At 49.4% G+C, this 24,714-nt stretch overlaps 1 protein-coding gene across 1 annotated transcript in view; it reads right to left on the bottom strand.

Annotated features, from left to right (window-relative positions):
- The window catches only part of ACMSD (aminocarboxymuconate semialdehyde decarboxylase), a 177,536-nt gene that overhangs the window by 55,103 nt on the left and 97,719 nt on the right, over window positions 1-24,714 (bottom strand). Inside the window, exon 8 of the mRNA XM_063933789.1 lies at window positions 16,534-16,706. Within this exon, the coding sequence (XP_063789859.1) occupies window positions 16,534-16,706 (173 nt within the window). The remainder of the gene's footprint in view (window positions 1-16,533; window positions 16,707-24,714) is intronic.

Raw genomic sequence — 24,714 nt, forward strand, 5'->3', positions numbered from 1 at the left:
GAACACATTAAAGTAACACAAAGGGGAGGAGATAGGTTTAATCAATTGCAGAGACAGGAGATCCACTGGATTTTTAAGATGAATACATTACACCCTTATGGATTAAATGAGGGAATGGAATTAAATGCAGTGATCTGATAATCCAGGGTATGCAGTGGTGTGTATATCATGGTGTTATTACCATGTCCAGTACCTGTTATTTTTGTTATGAGGTATTATGGTGTCTAAATATTATTACTCTAGAAAGAAAACAAATGCTATTATGAGAAAAACAAAATGTGACCACCTCTTTCAATGACAGCCTTCTCTTTTGATAGACATGATAATACAATTTCTATACAGGATATGCTTATGATAGAACTGTGACTCATGTTAATAAATAGAAACTCTATACTTTAGAATAAAGTTTATGGTGATAACGTCTGAATCGTTAACTAGGATGTTTAAATATCTGCTTTCTGATCAATAGACTATTTCTTTCCATGTTGTCTATATTGAACTGGATTTGTTTCTAATTTAATTGATAATTATAGTAACAGTGACGATTGTAATAACCAGAGCACAATGTATATATGGAAGACTCGTTGTCCAATAAGATTGTTTGTTTACAACCGCATGCCCAATGAATGCAGCCGCCGGTGAGCCAATGGTTTGAATGACTCCGGAGCGCGTGACCGAGTCATGTGACCGCGGGCCGCATCACGTGGCTCCGGGGCGCGTGATCCAATCACGTGATCGTGGGTCATTCGGCATCCGAGACTACAAACGATGACTGTTTAGGTATGGGTCTCACCAGTCTAGTGGTTGGCCAATGCGGATCATGTGATTTATGACATCTGCCTCACGTGACCGCGGGGTCTGCAGCCACTAGAGTGGAAGTAGAACTATCAGGAAGTGAAGACAGTGAAGCCCACTGTTTCCTTATGTGTCTATTCCCCTGAACTTTTCAGGAAAAGTATTTTAGTTTTAATTATATGGATTATATGTTTAAAAACATGGATATTAGTACTCGTTTTTAGCAATAAAGATATGGTTTTTTAATAGGTTTGCCTCCTTTATTAGAATAAGGTTTTGAAATTAGATTTTGTGGTAATTTATATGTGATTGATGTTGCAGACAGGTGATGTGGATTAACCAATTTATGCCCTATATAAGGGGTGACTGTTCTAGAGAGCACATACCTTTGATAAAGCTGCCCCTGGAAGCCAGCGAAACGCGTAAGGACCTACTTATTGGATCTTGTGACACTATCATCCAGGACATTTGGACGGTGTACCCTTTAAAACAAGCCTGGGACTCTCTCTGATGACCCATCTACTGCTAAACAGAGGACCTATTTTTCCCTTAATCGGTGTGCTGAAATCTCTCTTTGCTGAGACATCACCAGGGAATCCGGCATTGGTCCCTCCAGGATTGGTAACTATCAACGGAGAGACTTACATCTGTCTGGCCCAGGACATCTAGGTCCACCAACCACTGGTTTATTTAATCATTAGTGTCCCGCATAGGATCCTCTGGCTTGTTTAAAGTCAGTCATGTTTTAAATTTGCTCTTATGATGTTCTTTATGTGCAACCAATTATTTTTAACTGACTAAATAGACATTCATTAAATATTGATTGATCCTTTCCACCTGTCTGCATATATTTAATTATTCCTTCATTGATTCAGCGCTGTTTTGGTACTTTCAGTACAATTGTGTTTATAGTTTGAATGAGCACCTCAGAAAAACCTTTGGCCCTCAGCATGGAAGCTTCAAGAGCCACGCCGTCAAAGCCAGTCGGGCCAAATCCTCGGAGACACAAGGGCCCTGAACGAGGAGGTCTGGACGTTGTGGAAGTAGAAGGGGGCCCTGTAGGTCTTAGAACCAATGCCGTTGTGGCCACGTGGGAGCAATTAGAAGTAGTATGCCTCTTTCTTGTTTGCACTTCCTTATCACTCTGGGCAGTAAAGACACTGGAGGGAACACATATGGCAGCCAAAAGTTCCATGGGATTGCCAGTGCGTCCACGAATGCTGCTTGAAGATCCCTTGTCCTTGCTCCGAAGACCGAAACCTTGTGATTGTGCCGAGACGCCATCAGATCCACATCTGGAAGGCCTCACTTGTCCACAAGGAGTTGAAATACTTCTGGATGGAGGCCCCAATCTCTGGCGTGTATGTCCTGATGACTGAGAAAGTCCGCTTCCCAGTTGAGGACCCCCGGAATGAACACTGCCAATATGGCTGGCAGATGGCGTTCTGCCAATTGAAGAATCCTTGATACTTCCCTCATTGCCATGCGGCTTCGAGTGCCACCCTGGTGGCGTTGTCCGACTGTACCTAAACAGGTCTGTTCTGAATTAAATGTTGGGCCAGGTTCAGAGCATTGAACACCGCCCGCAGTTCCAGAATGTTGACCGGAAGGAGAGACTCCTCCTTGGTCCACCAACCCTGAAGGGAGTGTTGCTCCAACACTACATCCCAGACTCTCAGACTGGCATCCGTCGTCGGAAGGACCCAGTTGGAGACCCAGAAGGGACGACCCCTGCTCAAACGTCCGTCCTGCAGCCACCAGCTCAGTGATAGATGGACCTCCGGAGACAAGGAGATCATGTGGAGACCTGATCCGGTGAGGCAGGCCGTCCCATTTGGCAAGAATCAGTTTCTGCAGAGGGCGTGAATGGAATTGAGCGTACTACACCATGTCGAAAGTCGACACCATGAGACCTAGCACTTGCATCACTGAATGTATCGACACTTGCGGACGAGATAGGAAGGATCGAATCCTGTCCTGAAGCTTTAGGACCTTCTCCTGAGACAAGAACAACCGCTGGTTGTGATTGTCCAACAACGCTCCCAGTTGCACCATGCTCTGCACAGGGACCAGGGAAGATTTCTTCCAGTTGATGAGCCACCCGTGGGCTTGCAGAAACTGGACAGTCAGATCTAGATGGCATAGGAGAATTTCAGGGGAATTTGCCAGGATAATAAATTGTCCAGATATGGCAGGATCCTGACCCCTTGATGACGGAGTACAGCCGTCATTACCGCCATGACCTTGGTGAAGACTCGCGTAGCCGTGGTCAAACCAAAAGCTAACGCCTGAAATTGGTAATGGAGGTTGCCAACCGCAAACCTCAGGTACTGCTGATTTGACATTGCAATGGGAACATGCAGGTAAGCAGGGAGACCATATAATCCCCAGGTTCCAAGTCCAGAACAATAGAGCGAAGAGTTTCCATACGAAACTTGGAGACCCTCACAAATTTGTTCAAGGACTTGAGGTTGAGAATGGGCCGAGAGGACCCCTTCGGTTTCAGGACTAGGAACAGCGGTGAATAGTACCCCTTGCCTCTCTGAGCCAGAGGCACCTGTACTACCACTCCTGTGTCCAGGAGGAACTGTACCACTGAATGAACAGTTTTTGTCTTCACCTGATCCAAAGGGCCGTCTGTCAGGCAAAATCGATGAGGGGGACGATTCTTGAAGGATACGGCGTAACCTTGAGTGACAACATCCCGTACCCAGGCATCGGAAGTGGTCTTCAACCATTCCTGGGTATACCCTAGAAGTCGGCCCCCCACCCTGGGATCCCCCAGAGGGAGGCCCGCCCCATCATGCGGCAGGCTGGTCAGTCTTGGAAGCAGGCTGACGGGCAGCCCAGGCCCGTTTGGGTTTGGGCTTATTGGGTTTGGAAGTGTGAGCCTGTTTCGGGTACGCCTGACCCTTTGCTTTCCCTGAAGGACGAAAGGAGCAAAAAGAAGTACTCTTACCCTTCGGTACTGAAGGAGCAGTACTAGATAGACAAGCTGTTTTAGCAGAAGCTAAGTCAGCCACTGTCTTGTTGAGGTCTTCTCCGAAAAGGATGTTTCCCTTAAAAGGGAGTACCTCCAGGGTTTTCTTAGAGGCCAGATCCATGGACCAGGACCACAACCATAGAATCCGGCGAGCTAGTATGGATGTAGTAGAAGCCTTGGCCGCCAGAATACCGGCATCAGAAGCCGCCTTCTTAATGAAAAGCTGTGACAGTATACAAGAGACATTGTCTAGCATGATCAGAAGCGTTGGAAGACATCTCAGCTACCAACTCCTGAGCCCACGCTTCAATAGCCTCTGCAGCCCAAGTCGCTGCAATGGTGGGCTGATGCGTAGCACCTGCTAGGGTGTAAATTGCCTTTAAACAACCCTCCACACGTTTATCTGTCGGTTCTTTCAGAGACGTGACGGTAGTTACTGGCAGAGCTGAGGATACCACCAGCCGCGCCATCTGCGAATCCACTGGCGGGGGTTTTCCCAATTTTTACTGAACTCCGCAGCGAGGGGATAGCGAGCCAGCATCTTCTTGTGAGGCGTGAATCTCTTTTCCTGGATTTTCCCAGGACTCCTGACGTATGTAAACTAAATGGTCAGAATGAGGTAAAACTTGTTTAACCACTTTCTGACGTTTAAACCTGTCCGGTTTCTTAGGGGCAGTATCAGGCTCCGGGTCATCAGTAATTTGAAGAATGAGCCTGATAGCCTCCAGCAAGTCAGGAACATCCACCTGTGAGACATACTCCCCATCAGAAGCATCAGGGTCAGAATCTGTGGGGTCAGTGTATATGCCATCCTCATCAGATGAGGTGTCTGGGACGTTGGTGGATTGTGAGGAAGTAATGGCCCGCTTAGAGGACCCCTTGGTCTTAGGCGGGCGAGGGTTAGAATTCTGAGTAGTCAGTGATTGGTTCAATTGCTGTAACTGAGCAGACAGTTGATCTGCTCATGGCAGGTTAACCGCGGGGACGATAAGCAGTTGAACCGGCACAGGAGGTCCCATAGGGGGCGTTAATCTAGTTACCAGCGTATTCAATGGCATGGAGAAGGTAGCCCAAGGCGGGTCATTATGAACCCCCGTTGCTACGATCCCACTGGGGGGAGGGGGGGGGGACCCCCAGAACCTGAACCCTCAGCTGCTATGTTTTCCTTAAATGTGTCTGCAGTGTCACCACCACACAATGTGGGATCAGCCCCAGCTCCGTTACCCTTTGTAGCTGATATATCCGAAAGCTCAATGCAGGGCAACCCAGTACAATATCTTCAGCACAATACCTGACAAGAACCCCATGTGCAGTGTATTAGCACAAACAGGGAATTCAAGAGGTATATGTGACTGAAATTCACAGAGAAAAATACACAGTAAGTATATCCTGTGAACTACCTATATTAAATGATAAACCTGACGCACCTAGCCCCCTCAGGTTAAAGAATACAGGGATAGCAATCTAAGTGAGAGACACGAAATGGAGGTCACACAGCAGCTACATGCACACACACATGCACACACATATAGTCACAATGTACAATGCAGAAATTATGACATGCAATAAAACTGCACTGGACTAGCAATACAAAGTAATACTCAGTATGTCTATATATTTAGTAGATATATCAATGCACAGTAAAGACTGGATGTATATCACAGGGTGCTTGTACTATATAACCCTGACCAAATGCACTGTTTCTTAACTAACACTGTCAACAGACATGTAGAATACTTAAGTGCACTGTAAAATGCACAGCACTGACATGCAGGCGGCTTTACAGAGGAGGATTTGCCCAAACAGTCCCAGGAACAGTGCTGCTCTGTGTAATGGCGCCCAAACACTGACTCGGAGTGAGGGGGAGAGAGATATGCAGCTCCAGGGCGGGAACATTACTATAAATGGCGCTCTGGGGCTGGGGGAGGGGCTACAGGTCCAAGCCTTATCCCCCTGCTGGACTTCACCACTGGTACTATGGGCTGTTAATAAAAAGTTTTTTGTGAAGTAAAGAAACCGACCTGTGCCCTTGCCCTGGTGGTTTAGTGGAGTCCCTGCCCGACCACAGTGTCCACGCCTTTCATTGGTGGACATGCCACCATATCATGGTTTGCAACAGAAGACTTACTTCAACTGGCACTGGCGGCCATGTTCTGTCAGACATTCTGTAAAACCACAGAGTTGCCCTATGGTACGGCAATGTTCATTTGTTGCAACTATTTGCGCACTGCAGCGGATTAGGGTGGTCATTCCGAGTTGATCGCTCGCTAGCAGTTTTTAGCAGCCATGTAAACGCTATGCCCCCTTCCACTGGGAGTGTATTTTAGCTTAGCAGAAGTGCAAACGAAAGAATCGCAGAGCGGCTACAAAGTTTTTTTGTGCAATTTTAGAGTAGCTCAAAACCTACTCAGCGCTTGCGATCACTTCAGCCTATTCAGTTCCTGTTTTGACGTCACAAACACGCCCTGCGTTCAGCCAGCCACGCCTGCGTTTTTTCCTGGCATGCCTGCGTTTTTTTGAACACTCCCTGAAAACAGTCAGTTGACACCCAGAAACGCCCACTTCATATCAATCACTCTGCGGCCACCAGTGCGACTGAAATGCTTCGCTAGACCCTGTGTGAAACTACATAGTTCGTTGCAATAGTACGACGCGCATGCGCATTGCGCCGCATACGCATGCGCAGAAGTGCCGTTTTTTTTTCCTCATCGCTGCACAGCGAACTAATGCAGCTAGCGATCAACTCGGAATGACCACCTAGAGCCACAGCCAGTGGGCGTCTCATTAGACCGTTCATTAAATTTGACATTAGCATAAATTTGCAGTAGTAGCCACACCTACTAGGTATAATGGATATTGTATGATATACCGTAGATGCACTTTCTTTGGAGCGATACAAATTATAATGGGCACTTTGTTATCCAGACAAGGAAATCCACAGTTGTGCAGAAGTATAGAGGATGACTAAAAGTCCTGCCCATTACCAGATTTTGATAACACCATGATTAATTTAATGTTTTATCTTCTTTTCTCCTAAAGTACCAATGCCCATTTATGTATTAAATCACTTATGGCTTTAATGGTTGATACTTTTTAAGTATTTGTATTTTTAACATAATCACTCCCCTGTTTACCTGGATCAATTTCAAACTGACAATGCAAAATTATTTGTAAAATCCCAGAGTAATAGCTGTTGGTAGTTGGTTTTTTATATTAGAAGCCTAAAGTGGCATAATGATAAGACAAGAGGTAACACAGCACTGGTGTGGAGACATTTGTTTACTTATATTAGGAGCATATGTGCGCTCAAAGAGACATATGTGACACCATACATTCATTATATACCAACCTCTGCTCCCTCTCCCCCTGTGTATAATATACCCTCCTCTGCTCCCTCTCCGCTTGTGTATAATATACCCCCTCTGCTCCCTCTCCCCGTGTATAATATACCCCCCTCTGCTCCCTCTCCCCCTGTGCATAATGTACCCCATACTTGCCTACTCTCCCGGAATGGCCGGGAGGCTCCCGAAAATCGGGTGACCCGCCCGGCCCCCCGGAAGAGCAGGCAAGTCTCCCGATTCGCGGGGTTCCCCTGCCCGTCCGCCCACTTAGTGTGTAAAGTGGGCGGTCCGGGCAGTTGATGACGCGATTCTTGCTGAATCGCGTCATCATAGCCACGCCCCCTGCAGTGTAATGCCGGTGATTGCAGCATTACAGAGCGGGGGCGTGGCTTAAAGGAGGCATCACTGTGACCCCGCCCACGCTCCGCCCTTGCTCAACCCTGTCCCGCCTCCGGTCCACCCCCTCATCTACGTCACAGCCTCCCCTGCCCGCCCTCTGAGCCGACCTGGCTGCTCTCTCCCGCAGAGAGCAGCCAGAATGTAGGTAAGCATGATGTAGCCCCCTCTGCTCCCTCTCCCCATGTGCATAATATAAATCTCACTGCACATGTGACATCTGCCTCACCTGCAGTGCAACATGGTTTTCCCATTAGTGTGCTCTTTTTTGGTTTGTTAACAAACCTGAATAAGCCCCAACATATCCACCTCTGCTCCCTCTCTCCTTGTGCAAAATATACCCACCTCTGCTCTCTCTCCCCAAGTGCAGAACTTCAGTGGTTCAAATTGCCCATCTTTGAATGGTCAGCCCTAGAGTGTTTGCTAGCCAGGTATGCAAGATTGGAATGCTTGACTCTCTTCCAAATTTGTAAGGTACCTGATTATATCAAATGTGCCAAAAATGAATTTGGGACTGTATTCAGTACAGTATGTGTCACAGTTTCTGCAATCGTAGCTGGGGGCCACCCAACACAGGACAAGGCCACCACACCATGTGATCGCAATCTAATTTCAACTGGACTGCATTTATATTGTGATTACATGAAACTATGGTAGACCCCTGCCATCACAGCCTAGTTGCAATAGCACGTGCCCCAACGTAATTTTTTTTATTGGAGCGGCTGCGTGTGACGTCATGCAGCCACCCCGAAAATGGTGCCGACCCACCCCTCTTTTGGCCATCCTGCCCCTGCAATGCTGCGTCGCCGCCCCTCGAATGACTCTGCCTGTCATTGGCCCAGCCATGCACACGCAGAACGGGACCTATGTGTGTGCACTGGCTCCGGGGACGTGAAAATTTGATTGCAATGTGACCTGAATAAGGTCCTTAGTCTCTATGAATGTAGCCACCAGTTCTCCCAAACCTCAAAACATTGGGGGTCATTCCGAGTTGTTCGCTCGTTGCTGATTTTCGCAACGGAGCGATTAAGGCTAAAATGCGCATGCGCATGGTACGCAGTGCGCATGCGCTAAGTATTTTAGCAAAAACTTAGTAGATTTACTCACGTCCGAACTAAGAATTTTCATCGTTGAAGTGATCGGCGTGTGACTGACAGGAAGTGGGCGTTTCTGGGTGGTAACTGAGCGTTTTCTGGGAGTGTGCTAAAAAACGCAGGCGTGTCAGGGAAAAACGCGGGAGTGTCTGGAGAAACGGGGGAGTGGCTGGCCGAACGCAGGGCGTGTTTGTGCTAAAAATAGCAGCGAGCAAACAACTCGGAATGACCACCCATATGTTCTATTCCTATTGAACTCTCGGTCTGTGCCATCTTAGGCTGTTTCTCTGAGAGTTCTTACTAGGTATAGTGCTGCTACAAATTGTACCGGGTTGCCCATTACTGTGCGCATAGTTATGTCTGCTAAACGTGGCAACGACGTTGGGGCCACTCCCACACTGCGTGGTAGTGAGGCCACTGACGGAATAGAGGATAATTTAGCAGCTGAGAGTTCAGGTTCAGGGGGTTCCTTGCCCCCCAGTGGGTCGGTAGCACTTGAGTCATCACAAGAACCACCTTGGGCTACATTTTCCACATGCTAAACACGCTTGTAACTAAATTGACACCCCCTGTGGGACCACCTGTGCCACTACCACAGTTTATGGTCCCCGCTGTGAACCCGCCATGGGCGGATCAGCTTTCCACCCAGTTACAGCATTTGAACCGATCCATGTCTAAATCTAAGGGTCACTCTCGCCCGCATAAGACTAAGTCGTCTTCTAAAAGGGCCATTACCTCTTACCAATCCGCGGCCTTAACCGACACGTCTTCCGAGGAGGACGGTGCATATACTGACCCCTCAGACACTGACGCTGATGTTTCAGATGGGGAGGGGAAATCATCCGTGGATGTCTCGGATTTGATTGAGGCAATACGGCTCATTCTTCAAGTGGCTGATGATTCTGAGCCTGAGACTGTCTCCAAGAAACCTGATAGGTTTAAGCGTAAGAAGGTGGTTAAGCAGGTTTTACCCTACTCTAAACACCTGGTTGACATACGTCAGTAATCCTGGGAAAATCTGGGGACAAAGTTTACACCAAGTAAGAGACTGTTGGCTTGCTATCCTCTCTCTGCGGAGGTGTGTAAAAATTGGGAAACTCCTCCGCCTGTAGATTCTCATGTGGCGCGCATGGTTGTTTCCTCTGCTCTGCCAGTAACTACCATCACCTCTCTGAAGGAACTGACGGATCATCGTGTGGAGGGCTGTTTAAAAGCGATTTATACCCTTTCCAGGGCTGTGCAAAGGCAAACTATTGCAGCGACTTGGGCTGCTGAAGCTGTTGAGGCGTGGGCTCAGGAACTCGAGGCGGAACTGCCTTCTGATGCATCTGAACATGCTCGACAATGCCTCTCATATATTGCCACGGCTTCTCTGTACCATAAGGAGGCGGCCTCCGATGCCGGGGTGCTCGCGGCCAAGGCTGCTACTGCGTCCGTTTTGGCCAGACGTATCCTTTGGTTGAGATCCTGGTCGGTGGATTTGGATTCCAAGAAAACCCTGGAGGTGCTTCCTTTCAAGGGAGACATTCTCTTTGGGGAAGACCTCAATAAGATTGTGGCTGACCTGGGTACTGCTAAAACAGCCTGCCTACCTAGTATGGCTCCTTCCGCACAGAAGGCTAAAAGTACTTTCCCTCGGCCCTTTCGTACTCCAGGTAAAGCAAAAGGTCAGGCGTACCCAAAGCAAGCCTGTGCTTCCAGGCCTGCCACGCCCAGACCGAAGCGTGCTTGGGCCGCCCGTCAGCCAGCTTCAAAAACTGACAATTCGACCACATGAAGGGGCGGGCCTCCCTCTGGGGGATCCCAGGGTGGGGGGACGATTTCTAGGTTTTACCCAGGAATGGTTGAAGTCCACTTCGGATACCTGGCTGAGGGAAGTCGTTGCTCGAGGTTACGCCATACCCTTCAAGAATCGTTTCCCTCATCGATTTTGCCTAACAGATGTGCCTCTGGATCCGGCAAAAGCAAACACGCTGCACTCGGTGGTACATTCCCTCCTGTCCACAGGAGTGGTGGTACAGGTGCCTCTGACTCAGAGGGCAAGGGGTTCTATTCACCGCTGTTTCTAGTCCCGAAACCGAACGGGTCCTCGCGGCCAATTCTCAATCTGAAGTCCTTGAACAAGCATGTGCGAATTTCCAAGTTCCGTATGGAAATGCTGTGCTCTATTGTTCTGACCATGGAGCCTGGGGACTATATGGTCTCCCTGGACATACAGGATGCCTACCTACATATTCCTATTGCGGTATCTCATCAGCAGTACCTGCGGTTTGCAGTGGGCAACCTTCATTACCAATATCGGGCGTTACCCTTTGGTTTGACAATGGCTCCGCGAGTTTTCACCAAAGTTATGGCGGTCATGACGGCTACGCTACGCCGTCAAGGGGTCAGGATACTACCATACCTAGATTTGTTGATCCTGGCGAGTTCCCCAGAACTTCTCCTGTGTCATCTCGATTTGACAATCCAGTGCATGAAAGCCCACGGATGGCTGATCAACTGGAAGAAATCATCCCTGGTTCCGGCTCGGAGCATGGTACACCTTGGTGCGTTATTGGACACCCACAACCAGCGGTTGTTCTTGTCTCAGGAGAAAGTCCTGAAACTTCAGGACAAGATCCGATGCTTCCTATACCGTCCGCATGTGTCGATTCATTCGGCGATGCAAGTGCTAGGTCTCATGGTGTCGGCTTTTGACATGGTGGAGTATGCTCAATTCCATTCTCGCCCTCTGCAGAAGTTGATTCTGTCCAAGTGGGACGGCCTGCCTCACCAGATCAGATCTCACATGATCTCCCTATCTCCGGAGGTCCGCCTGTCACTGAGCTGGTGGCTGCAGGACCAGCGATTGAGCAGGCGTCGTCCTTTCTGGATATCTAACTGTGTCCTGCTAACGACGGATGCCAGTCTGAGAGGTTGGGGCGCGGTGTTGGAACTACACTCACTTCAGGGTCGGTGGACCACTGAGGAGTCACTACTCCCGATAAACATTATGGAACTGCGGGCAGTGTTCAATGCGTTGACAATGGCCCAGCATCTGATACAGAACAGACATGTTCAAGTACAATCGGACAACGCCACCACGGTGGCGTACATCAATCATCAGGGCGGCACTCAAAGCTGCATGGCAATGAGGGAAGTATCAAGGATTCTTCAGTATGCAGAACGCCATCTGCCGGCCATATCAGCAGTGTTCATTCCGTGCGTTCTGAACTGGGAGGCGGACTATCTCAGTCATCAGGACGTGCATGCCGGAGAATGGAACCTACATCCGGAGGTGTTTCAACTTCTCGTGGACAAGTGGGGCCTCCCAGATGTGGACCTGATGGGGTCTCGACACAATCACAAGGTTCCAGTCTTTGGAGCAAGGACAAGGGATCCTCAAGCAGCGTTCGTGGATGCTCTGTCAATCCCGTGGAACTTTCGGCTGCCGTATTGTGTTCCCTCCGGTGTCACTCCTGGCCAGAGTAATACGGAAGTTCAAGCAAGAAGGAGGAAACCTACTTCTAGTCGCTCCAGCGTGGCCCAGGCGGCACTGGTTCTCCGATCTACAGGGCCTCTCGTTGGATCGTTCCCTTCTACTTCCACAACGTCCAGACCGCCTCGTTCAGGGCCCTTGTGTTTACCAGGATTTGGCCCGTCTGGCTTTGATGGCATGGATCTTGAGGCTTCCGTCCTAAGGGCCAAGGGTTTTTCTGAGGCGGTTGTTTAAACTATGTTGAAGGCCCGTAAGCCGGCTTCTGCTCGGATATGGCATAGGGTCTGGAATGCTTACTTTACTTGGTGTGTGTCTCACAATCATGACGTTTTCAAGTTTAGTACGGCCAAACTATTGGCCTTTCTACAACAAGGCCTGGACTTAGGCCTGCATCTGGCCTCTCTCAAGGTTCACATCTCGGCCTTGCCGGTTTGGTTTCAGAGAAAGATTGCTAGCCTACCTGATGTCCATACCTTCACTCAAGGTGTGTTGCGGATTCAGCCTCCTTATGTGCCACCTGTGGCCCCTTGGGATCTGTCGGTGGTTTTGGAGGCCTTACAAGAGTCTCCGTTTGAGCCTCTTACCTCTGCTGACCTTAAGTGGCTTTCCCTTAAGGTGTTGTTTTTGCTGGCTATTGCTTCAGCTAGAACGGTCACGGACTCGGGTGCCTTGTCCTATAAGTCCCCCTATTTGATTTTTCACCCTGACCGGGCGGTTCTTCGGACACGCCCAGGTTATTTACCCAAGGTGGTGTCTTCCTTCCACCTTAACCAGGAGATTGTGGTTCCGGCCTTTAATTCTCCTGAGTTGTCTTCTAAAGAGCGGTCTTTGGATGTGGTATGGGCTCTCCGTATCTATGTGAAGAGAACTTCCTCCATTATGAAATCCAATTCTCTTTTTGTGTTGTTTGGTTTTCACAAACATGGCTGGCCTGCTTCTAAGCAGACATTGGCAGGATGGATTAGAATGGTGATTGCACATGCTTATGTAGAGGCTGGTCGTCCGGTTCCTGCTACAATCAAAGCCCATTCTACTCGGTCGGTTGGACCTTCTTGGGCGGCCCACCGTGGTGCGGCCCGTGAACAATTGTGCAAGGCGGCTACGTGGTCCTCTAGGAACACGTTCATTAGGTTCTATGCCTTTGATACCGCCGCTTCCCAGGATGTTTCCTTTGGACGCTGGGTTCTTGTTCCTGCTACAGTGCGTCCGCTATCATAAGGAACTGCTTTAGGACATCCCCGATGTTAATCCTTGTGGAGCCCAGTGTACCCGAAAAGCAGAAAACGAGATTTGTGGTAAGAACTTACCGTTGTTAAATCTCTTTCTGCGAGGTACACTGGGCTCCACAAGGCACCCACCCTGACGCACTTAGCTTTTTTGGGTTGGTATTGGCATAGCTGTTGACACCCTCTCCTGCGGTGAGTGTGTGGTGTAATTGGATACGAGCGGTTGTCGTCTCAGGTACCTGCTACTGCACTGGGCTGGTTAACGAAACTGAACTCACTTGCATGGAGGCGGGGTTATAGAGGAGGCAGCGCTGAGCATCTTGGGAACAGTCTAAAGCTTTGATCCTGTTAGTGCCTCGGATCAAGATCCTACTCTACACAACGATGTTAATCCTTGTGGAGCCCAGTGTACCTCGCAGAAAGAGATTTAACAACGGTAAGTTCTTACCATAAATCTCGTTATTTCACATTTAAATATTAGTATATGTTATAGATTTTTAAATATTTATCTATTGTTCTTTTCTTGTTAACAGAGTCACAAATAGGCAGATGGCTTAAGGTCCGTACACACTGGCCGAAATATCGGTCGTTCTATTGAACGGCCGATATATCGTGGGTCCGTCGGCCAGTGTGTGCGGGCGATATGTCTTTGAACTCCGTCGTTCACAGACATATTGCGTCGGCCCTGCAGCACAGCCGACGAGCAATATAGCTACCGATATATTGGCGCATCGCCGACCGCCTGTACACAAGCTGCGGCAGCCAGCGGTGATTGACAGCTGAACTGGGCGAGCGTGTGTACAGTTCCGGATGGATCGGGCAGTGTGTATGAACAGCACACTGCCCGATCCGTCCACAGATATAGCTGCAGATCAATTGATCAGTGTGTACCCACCATTAGAGCTAAACCCTTATTGCTCCTGACCAGTATCACACAGCTGTCCAGAGATAATTTATGAATCAATTGCAATGGAAATTGATTTCCAATCAGTCAAATAACTGCAAATTATTACGTAGGCCCACCTGTGTTTCAGATAATATAAATTTAAATACAAAATTCAATATTCAAACATAAAATAAATGAAAAACTTTGGAAATCAACTCGTTATACGTTGTGCGATGTGAATTAAATTTCCATTACCCTTATTTATTACATAGCTTTGTGTCCTATCTCAGGGCAGCAGAATGAAATCTACCTTATGAACTCAATATATGGGTGTAAAGCATTGTGTAAGGGTAGAAAGACAATCAGTAAACGCTGCAGAATGGCAAATAAATATAATAAATAAACTCATCTGAAGGAATACATCCGATTAATTGGCAGGCGGGATTCCGGCTGTCCATATCCCGACAGCGTCATCCCGCCCGCCAGAATGCTGGCAGTGGGGCGACAGGAAAGAGTCCCCTTGTGGGCTCACTGCACTCACCACGCTGCAGGCTAGGTGGCTTGCTGAACTCGCCACGAGATAAATTGCTGTTGTGGACAGCGACGAGTGGGAATAGTTCTGTTTTGCTGGGATTCCGGCGTCGGTATCCTGATCGCCGGGATCCCAACATCCGGCAATTTGAACGGATCCCCATCTGAAAGTGCAAAATGTATTACAGTAATACAGTATTATTTTAAACGCACTGAAATCATCAGGATTAGGGAGCTGTGATTGGAATACACTGTCTCTAGATCTACTGCACAGGACCTCTGGAAAGATTATTTTATCTTGTACAAAAAAAAAAAAAAGCTACGGTAATCTGTGTATTGGACTACAGTACACTAAAGGGGTGTACACACGGAGAGATCCGTGCTTAGAATCTAAGCAATCTGACTAGACTGTTTATAATACCCCTTTCACACCGCACAAATAACCCGGTATCGACCCGGCATATTGCTGGGTCGACACGGGTGGGCGTGCGGTGTGAATGGGGCATAGCTGAAATCGCGGGTCTCCTGACCCGGCAATTCAACCCGGGAATAAAGCAGTGTTATACCCGGGTTGAATACTGGGTCAATGGCAGCGTAAACGGGCTCCATCGCGCTGTGTGCTGAGCGGGGGGAGAGATGTGTGTTGAGCGGTCTGTGATAAATCGCTCAGCACACATCTCTAGGGGTGTACCCCCCTTTAGAAATCTCCAACCCTGGGTTTACTTATTTCTAAAGTCGTAAGTAAACAATTACCATATTTTTCTGGCTGTTCTTAATTAATATCCAACACATACATTCAGAATTAAGATATATAAGGCATACATGGTTACATAAAAGGCAGACATTTTACCTGACAGCCTGATATCTCACGGTGTTATTACCACACAAAGGGGGTAATTCTGAGTTGATCGCAGCAGGAATTTTGTTAGCAGTTGGGCAAAACCATGTGCACTGCAGGGGGGGGGGGGGGGGGGGGGGTCAGATATAACATGTGCAGAGAGAGTTAGATTTGGGTGGGTTATTTTGTTTCTGTCTATGGTCTATACTGGCTGCTTTATTTTTACACAGCAATTTAGATTGCAGATTGAACACACCACACCCAAATCTAACTCTCTCTGCACATGTTATATCTGCCCCCCCCCCCCCCGCAGTGCACATGGTTTTGCCCAACCGCTAACAAAATTCCTGCTGCGATCAACTCAGAATTACCCCCAATATCTGGGTTCCTCCCCTATGAAGGAGGCATTTTCCCATTCCTCCCATGTGAAGGAACATACACTGCCTGATATGGCCAACTTGCAACTTTAAAATATTTCATCGAACAGACATGCTGGACAATCTGGCATTCTGGTGATGATATTTTTGGATGGGTCGCGCGCATACCATACACTGTACAATTATCTGGGCGGTCCACCGATATAGGTCACACTGGTAGCTAGCTATATATACACACAGGTTGGCAGATGGCCACACACACAAACCAATGATGGTCACTTGATCATCACACTTGTTCTGGGGTCCAGTGTAGCTAATACTTTTTTTTAATCAACTGTAATTTACATTTATCTTACATATAGGAAAAAAAAATAGCAAGTAATGCAAAAAAATGTTAAAAATAGCATCTGACCCAAAGAATCTGGGAGTGGCCATGAAGAAATCTGTCAAAGTTGTGAATACGGTCTAGGGGTTTTACTTTGAGGGGAAAGGGAGGTTGCGTTGTGCCTGGAATTTTGTGTGAAATATGACAGAACTTTATCAGAAGTGCCACTGCACACTGTATATTTCATGGGTTCAGCAGCTCACCTGGCCTATTACGTCTACAAGAAGCTTTAAGGCTCGGGGGTCATGAACCAGGGAATCTGTGTAGAATGAGCCCAGGTATTTTTGTGGTGCCTCTGTATTGTCAACAGCACATAGATCAGGACGCACATTGAAACCATGATTAATGCGGCCGACTGTGAAAGGGAAGGCTCCTCCTGCAAGATACAAACAAATCATTTACCCACACTATAGTATATGGAAAAAAATACATCATAACATTTTGATTATGTATCTCATCATGTTCATTATCACCCTGATCCACATTATATTACTGTGTATGTGTTCACTGGAACAGAACAGTACAATGCACAGAAATTTATTTTTAAAGTCTCAAAGTTGACTGAGACCATATGGGTGTGGTATTGAAAGTCGACAGTATCTAGGTCGACAATGTCTAGGTCGCCCACTATTGGTCGACAGTAACTAGTTCGACAGGGTGTCTAGGTCGACAGGGTCTTTAGGTCGACATGTTCTAGGTCGACAGGTCAAAAGGTCGACATGAGTTTTTAATGTTATTTTGGTGTCGTTTTCTTCGTAGAGTGACCGGGAACCCCAATTAGTGCACCGCGTCCCCTCGCATGGCTCGCTTCGCTCGCCGTGCTTCGGGCATGGTGCTTTCGCTCCGCTACCGCTTCGCTCGGCACAGATTACCGTTCCAATCGTAGTCCACGTGGATCGTTAAGTATGAAAAGGTTCAAAAAAAGAAAAAAATTGTGAAAAACTCATGTCGACCTTTTGACCTGTCGACCTTGAACATGTCGACTTAAAGACCCTGTCGAACTAGACACCATGTCGACCTAGTTACTGTCGACCAATAGTGGTCGACCTAGACATTGTCGACCTAGTTACTGTCGACTTTCAATCCGGATCCCGACCATACTTCTGGCTAATTTAAAAGCTAAAATGCTGGAGGCATCTAAAGCTGGGGATGTAATGTGTTCTGCCCCTAGGGCACAAAGGAGTTGGATATGTGAAGGAAACACCCATTTATTCTGTAGAACACCTGGTAATACCATTGAAAGAAAAGGGCGTTTCCTACTGTGGACCTGACTAGGCGGATGTAATTAGCCTGCAGCTGTGCCTGTGAGGTTCTTATTTAAGGTAGGCTATTAACAGTCAGTCTCTCTATCTCTAATGGTTCAAACTAGGAGATGTTAATTGGGAACACTTGCTGCAAAATACACAAACTGCTGATGTCAAACACCCAAAGCACAGCACATACTATGTTGATGTACAGAGAAAAATGCATTTGATCTTTTTTCGTCAAACCTAGATTGCCCGCCATTGGTGCTGATTCTGAGTCGGACGCAGTGGTATACATGTCTGTGTTTTGATGGTCGTATTTCTGCGACTTTATGCAGATATTGCTACAAGCCTTTCATTCGTACCTCCCAGCATGACCCATTACAGGAAGGACAAAATGCTCTGCTCTTGGACTTCTTTCTTAAGATGTGATTGCCATCACCTGTGGTGAAACACCTTTCTAATTGCATCACCTCTGGTGAATCACCTTTCTCATCAATTAACAAGTTCAACACAGGTGATGGCAATCATACATTAGGAGTGAAGTCCAGGAACAGAGCATTTTGTCCCACCTGGAATAGGTCTTATTGGGAGCAGTGTCGTCACAAGGGTGGCGCGGGGGGTGACACCAAAGTGCCGACTCCTGCTTAGTGACAGCAGCTGGGTGCTGCACTGTAACACTACGTGCAGCAACCCGGCTCCTGCAACCCTGTAGAAGCCAGCACAGCAGGCAGCCGGTCTCCGGGGGCAGGTTGCATCTCTGGGACACCGGAGTGATGAAAATGGTGGTCGGGACGCCCTGCCCCTTCCATAAAGCCCTGTCCCCACTCTGTGAAGCCCCACCCCTATCTGCCACACCGGTGCAGTTTAGGCGAGTGACGCCTCTGATTGGGAGATATGTCTCCACTCGTGTACATCCGTGTGCCTGCATGGGCAAGGATTCAAATACCTCATCCTTCTTCGCACCATTAAAATCTGCACCAGCCCTATTGTAGGTGCAGATTTTACACCTCCAGTGTGAACGATTAAGGGTCTGTGGAAGCTCCCACATCAGCAACACGCCTGTGACATTCCCATAACATAAGATGGACCATTTTTGTGCGTCTGAATATCACCATCCTGTCACCACTCAGTCACCGACCAGGAACACCCAATTCATTTTTAATACACTTCTGTGGTTGTCTTGAATCATTGCTGCGAATCTGAACAAACATAAGTGGGATGCACGGTGCAACTTCGACGCATGCACAGTAATGAAAAAAACAACAACTGGTGCATAGAACATGGAAATGGGGGTACACCCATAAAATTGCACCTGCTCTAATACTTTATCTCATTTACAAAAACTACATACGTATTTCATATACAGGGGGTGACTCAGAGATGGACACAATTCACAGTCCAAAGACGCAGCAACAATGTGAAAATATGCATAAGCAGCGGGAGGCATCTATTCACATTAAGGAGAGCTTGGGGGAAGCCCAGCACCTACGAAGGTGATGCCCCCATAAATGATGTAGAGGGGGCCGGAATACCCTCAATAGAGATGATGGCACGCATAACCGTACTACCCCAACACCTCTGTCCACTGCCCTGAATAAAACAAAAACACTTTGTGGGCTGTAACTAGTGGTGGGTGCAGGGCCTAAGGGGTGGCACCATTACTACCCCATGGCACCTGCACTTAGTATGCAGGGCACAGTGGTGTACCAATAGCTCCCGCAGAACCCATGGTGGCTTGGAGGTGCTGGTTGACTTGTGGGCACTGGGGATCTGCAGAGACTATTGTTACATAACTGCCAGGACCTAAAGAAACTTCTTTGCGGTCCTGTCGCGCCTGCCCCCATTGAAAATGTCCGTCCCAAAATGGCCATCGCCTCAGACGAGACAGTTATTAAGGACGCTTGAGGAGGTGGTGGCCATTTTGTGAGGGACATTTTTAATGGGGCAGGCTGGACAGGACCGTAGACCCATGGTGGCAGCCGAAGTGGGGGGGGGGGGGAGGAATCTCCTGCCAATGAGAAGAACCCCTGACAAGCAGGACAGGCGCGTCAGGACCGAAGACCTGAGGCAGGGCCAGGGAATCCCCTGACAATGAGCAGATACCATGGGATGGGGGGATGCCTGTATCTTTTAGGGGGGGGGCACCTAATTTATAGTTACGCCACAGGCAGGGTGCCAGGAGAATCTTTATGTAAGTTTCTCCTTGTTCCCATCTGCCCCACCCCCTTATTGTGATAACCTATTGGTGGAACCCTTTTGATTATATTAAGTACCAGTGGAATGTGAAATGGAGGGTAGTCCACATGATGTTCTTAACCGGTAATGCAGGGTAACAGATGTGGTCACAGATAATGGCAGTGGTAAGGTGGAGCTAAGCCTTTGCAGTACTGTGGCACTTTACTCAGTGGTGTGCATGCTCAGTAGCATACGCATACCAGTGACTTGATCCTGCCAGCACGCATACCAGTGACTTCAGCCTGCCGGAGCTTCACTGTACATGGAAACTTGAAACAAAAAAATGGACACGCCCACATCTGCTTAGACACCCCCTTTTACCTCCTAGGAACGCCCACTGTATTCCACAAAAGCTGCATTCAAATATTTTCTGCATCGCCGAGCGCTATCGGGAAGAATGTGCTGTGCGACTGGAACGCATGCGCAGACTTAAAACATTGGGCTTCTGTGTTCGGCATAAATACTGCGCGCAACTGGGGATCGGCCTCAAAGACCTGAGATTCTGGTCTAAAATGAAATACCTGTGTATCTGAACAGACTCACACTCTGCAACGTTTTTTAAGACTTCCTGCAAGTTCCCCCTGTAGACATCTGCAGTGCTCTGTCTGATCACTACCACTGCCCATGATCACTACCACTGCCCAAATGTCACAGTGAGGGTTTTGTACTGTCACTTTCTGATTTTTCACCCTGTTCAATTTCAAGGCACATGTTTACTGTAGATTATTGTTCTGTTTGTTTTTATAATCATACACAGCAGAATATCTGTAACATTATTGAATTCAAGTATAAATAATGGCTATCATTTGCAAAAATGGTTCTGATTGATATGTCCACCTTCAGTCAGCTGTCCAGTGAGGGCTAGACAGAAAGTGGGTTTATGTTGTGGTTTATGTTTCTGTAAAGTTGCCGCTTTTCTCAATAAACCAGTGGTTAGATGACTGTATCTTATTTTATGGAATAAGCATTCAACATACTTTGCACTCCATCAGTCTACAGTAAAAATATCTCTAGGAATGGAGAACAATGATGAGAGTTGCTAGCTGGCTTTCCAACACTGTAAATGCTAAGCATCAGGAGTCTACATAAGTTATATGGAACAGGTTTGTCTTTCCTGGATAGGTAGGCAGGAGAAAGCCTACTATGACCTCCCCTTTATACCAGTGTAATCTAGGGGGAAATGTGAGGCCATCTAAATTGGATCAATCAACTGGACAATGATCTCTCTACCCGACTATCTGTCTGTCTATCTAGATATATTTATATATCTCCTATATAATAGCCCAGATCTGTGACTTTGTGACTCATTTGCTAACGCTGGGTGGAGTCACAACACTGGGCGGAGTTAGTCAAATGAGTCACAGATCTGGCCAAATCTATAGGAGACTAGGAGCAGAAGCAGATAGTATGGGCATGGCACAGGCAGGGGTGCATACCTCCCAGCTTTCTTCAGGAAGAAGGAGGGACACACACGTGGCGAAAAGGGGGCGTGGTCAAAAGGGGGCGTGTCTTCACGGGAGGGCCCCCGTTTTCGTCAGTGAGGGGGCATGCCCAGCGCTCTGTGAGCTGCTGGCATGCCCCCAGCCCCCAGGGGCTGATTATGTGTCCGGGGGGCCCAGGGCACTTGAGACAGGGGAGCCCTATCTCATTGATATGCCTGCTGTGGGGTTGGGGGCGTGGCCTAATCGTGTTCTGCGAGGCCACGCCCCTCATGCAAATTCCAGGATTTTAGCTATGGCTAAATCCAGAGGAGGTTGTCGCTCCCCCCTTCACACCCGCACAGGCAGAAGAAAGCAGGGAGACTGCTACCTCCCTGCAACACCACAGACCTGCCAATACGCAGCAGCGTGTGCTGACTGTAGCACAATGCTGCCTCTGTTGCTGGCAGGACGGGGGAGCTTCTGAGATGGGACAGAGCTACTCCAGCCAGGGGCCCCCTAAAACTGTGGGGCCAACGGTACGTACCCCCTGCCCCCCCCCCCCCTTAATCCGGCTCTGCTGCTGGAACTCCCCCTTAATCCGTACCCCCTGATGCCCCCTCTCCCTCTGTCTCCACTATTCACTGCTGCTCTGCTAAGCAGAACAGCGAGTACAGGAGCTTTCCAACTGCTCCCCCCCCCCCACCGTGGGACACTGCGACCCACGGGTGGGACAGCGGGACAGACCCCCAAAAATGGGACTGTCCCGCGAAAATCAGGACAGTTGGGAGGTATGGGGGTGTGTGAGGGGGTATGCCGTACAGACAGCCGGGCACCGGCTCACTGTGTGCTTGACCCCCCACATCAGCATACTCAGCAGGGGCTCTCTGGCATGGAGGAGCGTCACTTTCTGGCACACTCCACGCTTCTTAGCTGCAGTTTTGTGGGGCACCTGCCGCTGTGCAGGTTCCGTACTGCCTCTGTTATCTCCAGCCCCGGCAACCCCACCGCTAGCTGCAGCGCTGCCACCCGCAGTGAGGTGCGCCCAGCTCCTTCACACACTTTAGCCGGCGGGTAGCTTTGTAGAAGCCCGAGCTGCTTGCAGGCTCCGACCCCCTCCTCCCTCCAGCCGCAGCGTCTCCTTGGAGCTAACCAGTCACTCCCAGTCTCCCCTTACCACAGTGCCCAGCAGCCGCGAGGTCCGCGCTGCGTGCATGCTATGACCCCCTCCTCCCTCCAGCCGCAGCGTCTCCTGGGGGCTAACCAGTCACTCCCAGTCTCCCCTTACCACAGTGCCCGGCAGCTGCACGAGGTCTGCGGTGTGTGACTGAGGAGGGGGGGAGGGATGCGGACGGGCAGAGGAAGCAGGACTCCAGCCTAAGAGAGTCAGCCATGCCAAGTCTCCACCAGCAGCAGATCCCAACAGGTTGGAGTGGAACAGCAGCAGCCAGCAGCAGTGACTCCGGTAAGACACATTTGTCTGTCACCACTGTTTTGTCCCTAATACCAATCTCTCCCGTGCCCTGTGTTCTGTCATGTCCCTGTCACCCCTGGCCTTGCCCTGTCACCCTTATCCTGGCCCTTTCACCCTTATCCTGGCCCTTTCACCCTTATCCTGGCCCTGTCACCCTTATTCTGGCCCTGTTACCCCTATCCTGGCCCTGTCACACCTGTGCTTGCCCTGTCAACCCTATACTGGCCCTGTCACCCCTGTCCTGGTCCTGCCGCCCCTACCCTGGCCCTGTCACCCCTATCCTGTCCCTGTCATTTCTGTCCTGGCCCCGTCGCCCCTGTCCTGGCCCCGTCACCCCTGTTCTGACCCTGTCACCCCTGTCCTGGCCCCGTCACCCCTGTTCTGACCCTGTCACCCCTGTCCTGGCCCTGTTACTGCATACCCTCCAACTACCTTTTTGGCAGGTACAGTACCCGCAGCACCTCCAGACCCCTCCCCAATGCACCACACCTCCGCACCTTCCCCTCCACCACATGCGGCACTCCACCCCTCCCCCACACGCTGTGCCTCCAGACCCCCTACACCACCCACGGCTCACACTCCTCCGTCCCTTCACCACCCACAGCACCTCCAGACCCCCTCCACCATCCACCCCCCATATATGTCTCCCCCCACACCTGCTCCCCTCCACCCGCAGCATCTGCAGACACCTTCCTCCATCCACGGTCCCCCCCTCACCCACCCCTCCCCCACCCATGGCACCCCCGCACCTGCCCCTCCACCACCTGCAGCACCTCCGGACCTCCTTCCCCATCCGCCGCACCACCCGTACCTGCCCCTCCCCTACCCACGGCACCTGTGGACCCCTACCCCACCCCCGGCACCCCCGCCCCTTCCCATCCCACAGCACCTCCGGAACCCTTCACCCATCCGCAACATCCCCACACCTGCCCCTCTCCCACCCGTGGCACCCCTGCCCCTCCCCCACCTGCAGTGCCTCCGGACCCCTCCCCCATCTGCAGCCCCCACTCCTCTGCCCCTCCCCCACCCGCAGCACCTCCCGACCCTTCCCCATCCGGGCCCCCCACTTCCGCCCCCCCTCCACCCGCAGCATCTACAGACACCCTCCCCCATCCGCAGTCCCCCCCGCACCCACTATATTCTGTACATCGTGCCCTGCAGGTGCTGTTCACGCCGTCGCAAGGGGCTGCGCCTCCTTCACCATTGCACGCCCTTTCATTGTGCAATATTTAACCACTAACAAAGGAATGCTGGTAATACTCCATATAATACAAATATTGAACCCCAGAAAGGCATGCAAGGGTTAAGGGGGCGTAGCCCCTTGCGACGGTGTGAAGAGCACCCGTAGGGCGCGATGAAGCACCTAGTATATATATATATATATATATATATATATATATAGAGAGAGAGAGAGAGAGAGAGACAGTGACTGATAGCTGTTTTGTTCATAGTCATCTACCTTATTGCCAATTGTTATGCACATATAACTTTTATGTATTGCAAAGTATTGTCTGCTATGTGTAAGTGACGTCATTGTATATCTGTGGCTTGCCACCTGTTGCTTCATAACTTCCAGCATACTCTGCTAGCCACTGGCCACTGGGTATTGCTTTATATCATTCATACATAAAATTCAAATACCACTGATTCATTACAAAAATCCCCTGAACCATAAGGACTAGGAACTTGAAATATTGACACTAGCTTGCTTTTGTGACGTAGGCACCCACTGAGAAGGGATTTTTCAAAATTCCACCTACAAAGGGGTTAAAAGGGGTGAGATGGTTATTGGGAATTCCTCCCCTCACAAAGGAGAGTTAAGACAACCCACCCAGCCGGGGCTATAAAGAATGCATGGTGCCGGCGACACCGGGGTGGAGGTGAGGGGGTCGGACACAATGCTCTGTTCCTGACCTTCCGTGGTAGTTGCAGAGCAGTCCATTATTCAAATAGGGGAGCCATATCAACAGACACCCCTAAACACTGTCAAACATCGCTGGGTGTGGCTTC

This window comes from Pseudophryne corroboree, chromosome 7 (assembly GCF_028390025.1).
Source record: "Pseudophryne corroboree isolate aPseCor3 chromosome 7, aPseCor3.hap2, whole genome shotgun sequence".
NCBI classification, from domain to species: domain Eukaryota; kingdom Metazoa; phylum Chordata; class Amphibia; order Anura; family Myobatrachidae; genus Pseudophryne; species Pseudophryne corroboree.